Raw genomic sequence first — 11991 nt, 5'->3', positions numbered from 1 at the left:
TGGTGGCGGCTGCCTGTAGTCCCAGCTACTCAGGAGGCTGAGGCAGGAGAATCGCTTGAACCCAGGACGCAGACATTGCAGTGAGCCGAGACTGCACCACTGCCAGCCTGGACGACAGAGCAAGACTCCACCTCAAAAAAGAAAAAACAAAAACAAAAACACAAGGTTAAGAGGGACCCCAGATCTTAAAGATACAAATTTAAGAGGGACCCCTAAGCAAAAAATGCCAACCCTTTTTCTCCTAATCATTGAAACACCAGGAGGGTGTAATAGTTTTGCAGCCTAGCTGTAGCAGGCTGATACCCCCAAGATGCCCATATCCTAATCCCGGGAACCGGTGAACATGACCTTATATGGCAAAAGGGGCTTTGCAGATATAATGAAGTTAAGGGTCTTTGGCCAGCTTGTACCAGCGGGGCTGATGTACTCACCCGGATCCTTATAAGAGCAGAAGTGATGGAGAGGGTGGGAGGTATAGTGATGGAAGCAGGAAACTCCAGTCATTCGAGACGGGCAGCACAAGCTGAGAAGTGCAGGCCGCCTCCAGGGCCAGGAAATGGATTCTCCCACAGAGCCTCGGAAGGCAATGACCCTTCTCCCACCTTGCCTCAGTGGGAGTTATTTTAGAATTCTGGCCTTCAGAACTGTAAAGGAATACATCTGTGTTGTTTTAAGTCACTAAGTGTGTGGTAATTTGTTGCAACAGCCACAGGAAACTAGTATTGTAGTGAAGCCTCAAAACCCACCTGAAGGGGCTGAGCTTAGTGGCTCATGCCTGTAATCCCAGCACTTTGGGAGGCCACTTGAGACCAGCCTGGCCAACATGGCGAAACGCCGTCTCTATAAAAAATACAAAAAATACAAAAATTAGCCGGGCATGGTGGCACATGCCTGTAATCTCAGCAACTCAGGAGGCTGAGACGTGAGAATTGTTTGAACCCGGGGGTGGGGGTGGAGGTTGCAGTGAGCTGAGATTGTGCCACTGCACTCCAGCCTGGGTGATAGAGTGAGGCTTCATCTCAAAAACAAAAAAACAAAACAAAAAAAATCCCACCTGAAGAAGGTTTCCTGTTCTGCCAGCAGTCTCCCACCCAACCCCCAGAAGCAGACATTCCATTGCTGTGGGCCATGGACAGGCAGAAGGAAGCGCCTCCTCGTGGCAGAGGCCTACCCAGGAGAAACCCAAGGGAAGGCACTGCCGGGCTGGCCCTTCTGCCAAGGCCATATTCTTTTTTTTTTTTTTTTTTATGTTTTTTTTCGAGAAACAGTTTCACTCTGTCTCCCAGACTGGAGTGCAGTGGCACAATCTTGGCTCACTTCGACCCCTGCCTCCCCAGTTCAAGCGATTCTCCTGCCTCAGCCTCCCAAGTAGCTGGGATTACAGGAGCGTAGCATGGCTAGCTAATTTTTGTATTTTTAGTAGAGATGGGGTTTTGCCATGTTGCCCAGGCTAGACTCGAACTCCTGGCCTCAAGTGATTCACCTGTCTCAGCCTCCCAAACTGCTGGGATTACAGGAGTGAGCCACCGCACCCAGCACTTGCCAAGACCTTTGATGGCAGACTTTTTCCAGGTGATCAGTCCTTGTCTGGTCTGGCTCTGCCCCACTCTCCCTCTCACCAAGTTGGAATCCCCAGCTACTTTTCAGTAGAGGAGAGTGTGTACCCCAATCCCAGCTTGGTATGGTTCAGATCTGCATTTAACTCATGGAACCTGGCTGCTCCCCAGGCCCTGAAGAAAAAAAGGGTCTCTCTGTGGGTATGATACAGGATGGGCCTGTCCCCAGGACCCTGTGAGAGGGTAACCCAATGTCCCACCAGGTTGGCAGGGCTGGGGAAGGGAAAGTGTTATGATAGCCCTAAGAAAAAAAAGAGGCAACAGAGGGAGCAGGACAGCGCTCACATGGAACTCATGCCACTGCCTGAGTGAGGGGAAGCAGGAGTGCACTCAGTGACTTGAGGGGGCAGAGAGGCGCGGTTCCAGGGCGGCTTGCCCCCTCACTTCCTGCCATGTTACTCTGATCCCCTCCAGGTGAGCCTGCCCACTTTGGGCCCAGGGGCCTGTAGAAAAACACAGCTCCCCACGGTTATGGCCCCAGGAGTGGGGCAGAGCAGGGAGGAGTCCTGGACAGAGGAGAGGCAGGGGCAGGAGGGAGTGGGCCTCAAACTCCAGGAGGGGGTCCTTCTCACAGGTCCTCCTTTTTGGTTTCTCCTTCCTTACCCTGGGCTGATCACCTGGGGAAGAACTGAGGCAAGGTTTCTTACCCTTAGGTCCGAGGAGTTCAATTACCTGGCCCTTAGCGAGTTGTGAGCCCCCTGAAAGGATGCAAGGTTTTTTTTTGGTTTTTTGTTTTTTGGAGACGGAGTTTTGCTCTTGTCACCTAGGCTGGAGTACAGTGGTACGATCTCACCTCACTGCAACCTCTGCCTCCCAGGTTCAAGTGATTCTCCTGTCTCAGCCTCCAGAGTAGCCAGGATTACAGGTGGCTCCCACCACACCTGACTAATTTTTTGTATTTTTAGTAGAAATGGGGTTTCTTCATGTTGGGCAGGCTGGTCTTGAACTCCTGACCTCAGGTGATCCAACCGGCTTGGCCTCCCAAAGTTCTGGGATTATAGGCGTTGAGCCACTGTACTTGGCCATGATGCAAGGTTTTGCGTGGAGAGCATGTACACGCCTTTCTGGAAGAACAGTCCACAGCTCTTATTCTCAGCAGGCTCCAGTCAAAAAAGGTTAGAATTCTTGCTACAACGCTGTGGGAGCAGCTAGGTGAGGGGCCTGCCAAGGGCATTCCGGGGACTACCTGGGCACCCCTGAGCCCACTGTCCCCTAGGCAGACTGCGCTGCTTGGTATTTGCAGAGCTGAGGGGGTGCGGCATGTGGGGACCGTGACATTGCCCTGAGATGACCCATAGTCCTCAGCTGGGAAGTGAGGGGTGCATCTCCTGCAGCGTCCTCCATCCCTAGAGCCATGGGGCCAAGAGAACTGGCCCTAGTAGCAAGTGAAAAACCTATTACTGGCTCCCTCCTTGGCCATATAGACAGTGAACCAGGGTACTCATATCAAGTAAATGCCTTGGTCTCTGTCACCAAGGTGACCAGTAGGCATTCCCAGGTACAGTGAAGGTCTCACACCAAGATATGCACCTGGCCACCTGAGGAAAGAGAAAGGACTATCCGAGGGGATGGGGCTGAGCTGGGTGTGGAGTGGTCCTTGTGGGTTTTGGAGAGTGGGAGAGGGAGCAGCATGAGCCAGGCCTCGAGGCAGAAGGACAACCAGGAGAGAGCCTGGAAAATGTGCTGGACCCACAAGGGCTCAAGGCTGGCCAGAGAGGGAGGTGGGATAGGCTGGAAAGTCCTGAGGTCTGAAGATTGGCCCTGGCAGGAAGAAACCAGGTAAGGTGGGGTGTTACCTACACCCTGGGGGCCAGGTGCAGACCAGATCAGGCCAGTTACGGGGCCCTTAGGGAGGTGTGAGCCCCTTGAAGTGATGGAAGGGTTTTGTGTTTTTTTTTTTTTGGAGACGGAGCTTCGCTCTTGTTGCACAGGCTGGCACCTTGGCCCAGAGCAGGCACCAAGATTTCTGGCTCTGGGTGTGACCTCAGTGTAGGGAAAAGCCCCAACCCCCACCAGGACCACCTGCGCCCTAGACTGCTTCAGATGCTAAGCCCAAGCCAGGGGGAGGAAGCTAGACTGATGCCTAGGGTATCCTGACAAAGTCCCTGGTTCCCCCTAGCTATGGGGCTGAAGGGGAATTACAGCCCAAACCCCAGATGCTGGCTCTCAAACTAACACTGAGCCCTTAGTGCCCACAGGGAGATATAATCAGCGCACTTTCCAGATGGAGAAATGGGCTCAGAGAAGTGCAACAGCCTTGCCCAATGCCCCAGACCAGGGCTCCAGGCCCAGAGTGTTCTTTTGTCACTGTGTCCAGAGGGCAGCAGCTGCTCTGATGTACCCACCTGAGTCTGGCAGCTTTCTCCAACTTTGGAAGCCCAGAAGCATGGCCCATGTCCACAGATGCACCTGGCATGAGGTGCGCCGAGAGGGACAGAGGCAGATGCGTTTCGTCTCCTCCACTGGATTGTGAGGGCCTAGAAGGAGACAAGGGTCTGCCTGAGAAGGCAGTGAATAGTGAGCAACTTGGGGCGGTTTCCATCTGGATGGATCCGCAGTGCCTGGATGGAACCTGGCTCAGACAGAGCTCAGTTCTGCAAGTACCTGAGGCATGGAGAGGTCACAGCTATCAAGCGTAGGAGTCTGGATTCAAAGCCAACAGCGTGACTCCAAAGTTCCTGCCCTATCCCCTGGATCACTCACCTCTCGGGAGTCACCCTTGCTGGCTCATCAGATGCCCAGGCTAGCAGCACAGCTGGCCAGGACCAGGGAAACTTGGGGAGCCTCAGAGTACCCCAGGTATTCCAACCTAATCCTGACACACCTGCCTTTCACCACCCTTCTTCCTGCTTTCACCTCACCCCCTACACAGAGCCTGGGCCACCTAATGTGGCATCAAACAGATGCCTCAATAAATCAGTCTAATTTTTGTGAAAAAAACAAAAAAACAAACAAAAAAAACAAACAAAAAAACATACACAGTTGCCAAGTTATAATGCTAAAGAACATAAACATATAACAACTTAAAGTACATATAAATTCAGTAGATATCCAATCATTGTGACTATGACCCAGTAGAATATTAAAATACTATTTTCAAAATGTATACAAGCTTAATGTTCTATTTATTCAAACTACTCAAAATACAAATCATCAACATAATTTGCCACTAATACCTCATGCAATCCCTTCAGAGGACACATGACCCACTGGGAGTTAATAAATTAGCAGCTGGCAGGCAGTGACACACAGCAAAAATGAAAACCAAGAGGTGAAATAGTTCTGAAATAAAGAAGACTTCAAAGCTAAGAGAAATTATTGAATTACTAAGTCATTACCACTAATTTTGAGCCAACTAACTAATTAATATGAGATGATACAGTATCCTATGCTTTGGTAAATACAAACTATGTTTAAACACTGTCTGTAATGTGACTTTCAAAATGCTCCTGGCTTTACAAAGATGTGATTAAAATGTAGTAATACATGCTAAAGCGTTTCCCCCTGCAGAGAATGTTGTAACTTTCATCAGTCACATTGAGAGTCCAGAAGATGAAGAAGAAGGTTGTGGATTTCGCTCAGAACTTACCAGAGCTGAACTCCCTCACCTTCTGTTGCCCAGCATTGGTGGGTTCCGGGACTGGTGGCTGTGGTGGCTTGTTGGTCTTTGGTCTCTTAGAAGGTGGCGAATAATCATCATCTTGAAAAAGAAAAAAATGCTCATTACTGAAGGAACTATCTTAGAGTTACAGCCACCTCCGGGTCAATTCCCAACATTCAAAAGCCGAGCGGGGCTGTAAAGCTATTTTGAGTATTAATAATTCTTTCTGTATTGTGAACTTCAGCATACTTTTTTCTAGTTACATTTGAAATTTTATTCTTTTGGGATATGCTCAAGTGAATACTGCTTTTTCCTCTGTCTTGCTTTATTACATTTTAGTTTCCTTCATTTGAATCATCATTATAAGTCTCCCCTTCTCCTCAAATAACTTTCAAATTGCTGCCAAGAACTATGTTCTATTTTAAGGCTTTTGAGAAAAAACTTTCAATGAAGACAGCCACCTAAAGTTATACAAGTACAGAAGAAACAGGATAAAATAAAGCTTAGATTGGAAAAAATATTTAAGATTATACAAAATTCAAGCACACATAAACAAGGGAAGCTGAGTAATTGTATGTTCAAATACTTTTAACAAGTGCAAAATGTGGAGGCTTAAAGAAATAGGGCTGGCCAGGCATGGTGGTTCATACCTGTAATTCCAACACTTAGGGAGGCAGGCCAATCACTTAAGGTTAGGAATTCGAGACCAGCCTTGCCAAAACGGTGAAACCCCATCTCTACTAAAAATACAAAAATTAGGCCAGCAGCCATGGCTCACACCTGTGATCCCAGCACTTTGAGAAGCCGAGGCAGGTAGATCACCTGAGGTCAGGAGTCTGAGACCAGCCTGACCAACATAGAGAGATCTTGTCTCTACTAAAAATACAACATTAGCCGGGTGTGGTGGCGTATGCCTGTAATCCCAGCTACTTGGGAGGCTGAGGCAGAGGCAGAAGAATCACTTGAACCTGAAAGGCAAAGGTTGTGGTGAGCTGAGATCGTGCCATTGCACTCCAGCCTGGGCAACAAGAGTGAAACTCCATCTCAAAAACAAAAAGAAAACAAAAATTAGCCAGGCGTGGTGGCACGTGTAATCCCAGCTACCTGGGAGGCTGAGGCAGGAGAATCGCTTGAACCCACGAGGCTGAAGTTGCCGTGAGCCGAGATTGTACCACTGCACTTCAGCCTGGGTAACAGAGCAAAACCCTGTAAGAAAGAAAGAGAGAGAGAGGTGGCGGGGCGGGAAGAGAGAAAGAGGTGGGGGGTGGGGAGAGAGAGAAAGAGAGAGAGAGAGAAACAGAGAGAGATGAAAGAAAGAAAGAAAGAAAGAAAGAGGGCAACATTATTTATGAAACAGATACTGTTGACTCAGTCACCAGAAAGCCTATGTATAAATGAGCAGTGAGATACTCAAGCACAGTGCACACGCACCACTCAGGACAGCTGTCGTGAGAGTTCTATGCTCAATTCCTTCTGGATACACCAGCAACTCACTCTGCTATGATCCTGCAATACATCTCATGTTAAAATTAGAGACATCTGGGCCAGGCACAGTGGCTCATGCCTGTAATCCCAATACTTTGGGAGGCTGAGGCAGGTAGATCACCTGAGGTCAGGAGTTCAGGACCAGCCTCCAGCCTGGCCAACATGGTGAAACGCTGTCTGTATCGAAAATACAAAAATTAGCCTGGCGTGGTGGCGCGTGCCTATAATCCCAGCTACTCGGAAGCCTGAGGCAGAAGAATTGCTTGAACCTGGGAGGTGGAGGTTGCAGTGAGCCGAGATCATGCCACTGCACTCCAGCCTGGGTGACAGAGCAAGACTCTGTCTCCCCCCGCCAAAAAAAGAAAAAAGAATTAGAGACAACTGGATCAAATCAGCTACCACTGTAATCTTCTAGTCCCGCAAAGTGTCAGGTAACATCCTATTAAGATTGCTGCTCACACATCATCAATAAAATACTGAAAATATCATTTTAAGAAATCTTTTTTTTATTTTGAGACGGAGTTTTGCTCTTGTTGCCCAGGCTGGAGTGCAATGGTGCGATCTCGGCTCACCGCAACCTCCGCTTCCTGGGTTCAAGCAATTCTCCTGCCTCAGCCTCCCGAGTAGCTGGGATAAAAGGCATGCACCACCACGCCCGGCTAATTCTGTATTTTTAGCAGAGACAGGGTTTCTCCATGTTAGTCAGGCTGGTCTTGAACTCCTGACCTCAGGTGATCCACCCACCTCGGTCTCCCAAAGTGCTGGGATTACAGGCGTGAGCCACTGCGCCTGGACAAGAAATCTTTATTTAAAAACAGGCCAGGCGCAGTGGCTCACGCCTATAATCCCAGCACTTTGGGAAGCCGAGGCGGGTGGATCACTTGACATCAGTAGTTTGGGACAAGCCTGGGGAACATGATGTAACACCGTCTCTACTAAGAATATATATTAAAAAAAAAATTTTAGCCGGGTGTGGTGGTGGGCACCTGTAATCCCAGCTTCTCAGGAGGCTGAGGCAGGAGAATCGCTTGAACCTGGGAGGCAGAGGTTGCAGTGAGCAGAGATCATGCCACTGCGCTCCAGCCTGGGTGACAACAGCAAGACTCCATCTCAAAAAAAAAACAAAAACAAAAACAGACTCCATTTAAAAAAACAAAAACAAAACACAAATGTGGTATGGAAATGAAAATAATTACTGTGTTAAACACAGTTTCGTAGAAAATAAAAGACCACTCAAATACAATAAACTGTCTTTTTAGATGGGCATAATTGTTATTCTTATTTTACAGCTAAAGAAACGGGCTCAGAGAATGTTATTTGATTGGACCATGTTACATCTCTCTGGACAGTGCAGCTGAGATCAGACTTCGTGTGTAACTCCACTAGCCTACCAGGGTGCCTCTCATAAAGGTAAGAAATGTAAATTTGGCCTAATATACAAAGTTGCCAGGGTCAATTTTATGGGTCAATTCTACATACAGTACTTCTATGTTCATCAAGGGAAACCTTAAGGGAAAGTGAAAATGCTACTAGAAGGAGACTGGACACCAGCACATTTGCTTGTTGCCTTTGGGCTCTTCTTCTAAGACCAACAGTGACCTGAAATTATTGACTGACTTTTCCAATCAAGTGGACAAAATGGTATTAAGGTCGCCAACATCAGACAAATTCACTTGAGGACCTATGTATGTGCTTTGAAAGACAAAACTGCTTTTGTAAAGGATACCGTATTTCAAAAAAAAAAATCATATTAACAACTAATAACACTGTAAAATGCTGATGTGATGAATGCTACTTTAGAAAAATATGTTCAAATCTGGGGGAAAAAGTTGATAGAAAACTACCTATCAATTATCTAGCTAGCAAGCTAGCTATCTAGACACATGCTTTCATTCTATTGCTCAGGATGGAGAGCAGTGGGATGACCAGAGCTCCTGGCCTCAAGTGATCCTCCTGCCTCAGCCTCCTAAGCAGCCAGGGCCACAGGTGGACACAGTTACACCCGGGTTTTTTGTTTTGTAGAGACAGGGTTTCACTACATTGCCCAGGCTGGTTTCAAACTTGGGAGTCTCGCTGTGTTGCCCAGGCTGGGGTGCAGTGGTGCAATCTCGGCTCACTGTCACCTCCGCCTCCTGGGTTCAAGGAGTAGCTGGGACTATAAGCATGAACCACCACACCCGGCTAATTTTTGTGCTTTTTGTAGAAACTGGGTTTCACCATGGCCAGGCTGGTCTTGAACTCTTGACCTCAGGTGATCCACCTACCTCGGCCTCCCAAAGTGCTGGGATTACAGGCGTGAGCTACAGAGACTGGCCGAGTACTTTCTTATGTTATTAAATAGCCTAACCCAGGCGGGGCACGGTCCCTCACGCCTGTAATCCTGACAACTCTGATGGCCAAGGTGAGAAACTCGCTTAAATCCAGGAGTTCGAATCCGGCCTGGGCAACACTGCGAGACCCTCATCTCTACAAAAATCATAAAAATTAGGCCAGGTGAGCACCGCGCCTGGCTAATTTTTGCATCTTTTGTAGAGACGGGGTTTCGTCTTGTTGCCCAGGCTGGTCTAGAACTCCTGAGCTCAAGCCATCCATCCTCCCGCCTCGGCCTCCCAAAGTGCTGGGATTACAGGGCCCAGCCGGCCTCATGTTTTATTTAGCAGTCCCTCCCTGTTGCACACTTGGATAGTTTTTTTTACTTTTTTAGACAGGGTTTACCTCAGTCTCGCAGGCTGGAATGCTGTGGTGGGATCATAGCTCATTGGAGCCTTGAACCTTGGGGTTCAAGTAGCTGGGGGGCTGAGGTAGGACTACAGAGATGGGGCGCGCCATGTTGCTAGGCTGCTCTTGGCCTGAAAGGTCCTCCCGCCTCGGTCGCGCCCGGACATATTTTTCTATTTTTCACCGACATAAACACTGCGCTGGGTCTGAGTTTGTCAACTACCCTTCTCTAGCCAGCAACACACAGAACCTGGCGGAGAAATCGCGGTTACCAGGCTCCACTCTGAGGAGAAATCCGCCCAGCTCCAGTCACTGTACCGCCCTGGCGACGTCACCGAACGCCCTCGCCTGTGACGTCACCGAAGGCCCACCCCTCTGACGTCGCCGAAGGCGCGCCCTTGTGACGTCAGAGGCCCGCCCCTCACGCGGAACCAATCGGAACTCGCGGCGGAGCTGCGGGGGGCTTCCAGGAATGCGCATGCGCGGACGGCTGGCTACAGGCTGCAGGGTGGGGTTTAACTCGCCGCTGAGCTGGTCTTTTTGTGTCCGCAGGCTTTGGCCCGGCTGCCGCCTCCCATAAGCTACCAGGAGGAGCTTTACACTTCCCGGCCTGCGGAGCCGGGCGCAGCAAGGGCCAGACGCGGCGCGAGCAGGCTCTGCGCGCCAACCGGCTTTCTCCTGGCAGGCACGATCGCACGGTCGCGGAGAAGCTCCTTAATGGCCAGCGGCAGCTGCAGCCCCTGCCTCGCAATGGCCTCACCTGATCCTGGGTACTTGCGCCCCACAACACCTTCCCCAGCCAGGGCCCGAGGACCCCCAGGAGCGTCCCCCGCCACCTGGCGCGGCTCATCCTGGGCAGGGTAGGCCCCCTATGAGGCTGCCCCGCATTAGGAAGCTGCACCCCCTAGCTCGACTTCTGACGGCCGGTTGTAATCGCATTAAGCCTTTGAAACTTTGTAGCGGTGTAAAAGGGGCTAGGAAACGAAGAAGACATCTTTTTAAAAATATAAGCGATCAGCCGGGCGCGTTGGCCCACGCCTGTAATCCCAGCACTTTGGGAGGCCGAGGCGGGTGGATCACAGGTCGGGAGTTCAAGACCAGCCTGGCCAGCATGGTGAAACCTAGTCTCTACTAAAAATACAAAAATTAGCCGGGCGTGGTGGCAGGCGCCTGTAATCCCAGTTACTTGGGAGGCTGAGGCAGAGAATTGTTTTAATGCGGGAGGCAGAGGTTGCAGTGAGCCGAGATCGCGCCACTGCACTCCAGCCTGGGCGACAGACAGTTTGTCTAAACAAGTGTGTGTGTGTGTGTGTGACAGAGGGTTTGTCTAAACGTGTGTGTGTGTGTGTGTGTGTGTGGTGTGTTCGAGCCCGGGAGGTTGAGATTACTGTGAGCCGAGATTATATAAGCGATCAAGAACGGGAGGTTGAGGTTACGGTCAGCCAAGATTGCAGCATTGCACTCCAGCCTGTGTGACAGAGGGAGACTCTGTCTCTAAAAAATTATGTGCAAGTGAGAGCTTCTCTTCCAGCGCTCATGCTCAGACTGAAGAATGTAACTGGGCCAGGCCCAGTGGCTCACGCCCGTAATCCCACACTTTGGGAGGCCGAGGCGGTGGATCGCTTGAGCTCAGGTGTTCCAGACTAGCTTAGGCAACATAGTGAAACCCTGTCTCTACAAAAATACAAAAAATTAGCTGGGCATGGTGGCACGCGCTTGTAGTCCCCGCTACTTGCGGGGCTGAGGTGGGAGGATCGCTTGAGCCCAGGAGGTGGAAGCTGCACCTCCTGGGCTCAGGCAATCCATTTCAGCCTCCCAAAGTGCTGGGATTACACTATATTTTAATGCCTTTTTTGAAAATGGAAACTTTTACAGGCAATTCACTTCCTTCAAACTAATGATAAGGAAATGATGCTGTTCTGTTTTGTTTTTTGTATTTGAGTGTGTGTGTGTGTGTGTGTGTGTTTCTTTTTTGAGACAGGGTCTTGCTCTGTTGCCCAGGCTGGAGTGAGGTGGTGAAATCATGGCTCACTGCAGCCTTGACCTCTGGGCTCAAGGAATCCTTCCTCGTCAGCCTCTCCAGTAGCTAGGACTACAGGTGCATGCTACCATGCTTGGCTAATTCTTTTTTTGAAATGGAGTCTCACTCTGTCTCCCAGGCTGGAGTGCAGTGGTGCAATCTCGGCTCACTGCAGGCTTGTCTCAAACTCCTGACTTCAGATGGTCCACCTGCCTCGGCATCCCAAAGTGCTGGGATTACAAGTGTGATCTCTGTGCCCAGCGATTTTGCTCATTTTAGATACTAGAACTTTTTAATTTAATTTTTTTTCCCCCTGAGACGGAGACTTGCTTTGTCTCCAGGCCGAGTGCAGTGGTGTGATCTCTGCCCACTGCAACCTCTGCCTCCTGGTTTCAAGCAATTCTCCTGCCTCAGCCTCCTGAGTAGCTGGGAGTACAGGTGTGTGCAACCACACCCAGCAGTTCAGGGCTGAGCCCAGGAGTTCAAGGCTGCAGTGAGCCATGATCATGCCACTGCACCCTAGCCTGAGCAACAGAGTGAGACCCTGACTC

At 49.9% G+C, this 11991-nt stretch overlaps 1 protein-coding gene and 1 pseudogene across 2 annotated transcripts in view; one reads left to right on the top strand and one right to left on the bottom strand.

The window, feature by feature from the left end:
* Positions 1-155: 155 nt before the first annotated feature.
* On the bottom strand, positions 156-9900 carry LOC129060711 (uncharacterized; annotated as a pseudogene).
* LOC100448455 (phosphoserine phosphatase-like) overlaps positions 9846-11991 on the top strand; it is a 49891-nt gene continuing 47745 nt past the window's right edge. Inside the window, exon 1 of one of the 2 annotated variants that reach the window (XM_054560557.1) lies at positions 9846-10190. In XM_054560557.1, the coding sequence (XP_054416532.1) occupies positions 10138-10190 (53 nt within the window). In that variant the 5' untranslated portion in view covers positions 9846-10137. Of the gene's footprint in view, positions 10281-11991 lie in introns of both variants that reach the window. The other variant, XM_054560556.1, reaches the window with a different exon arrangement.

Source organism: Pongo abelii, chromosome 6 (genome assembly GCF_028885655.2).
Source record: "Pongo abelii isolate AG06213 chromosome 6, NHGRI_mPonAbe1-v2.0_pri, whole genome shotgun sequence".
Lineage (NCBI taxonomy): Eukaryota > Metazoa > Chordata > Mammalia > Primates > Hominidae > Pongo > Pongo abelii.
Note: the sequence above shows the minus strand (reverse complement) of the source record. Positions and strands in the feature narration are given on the sequence as shown.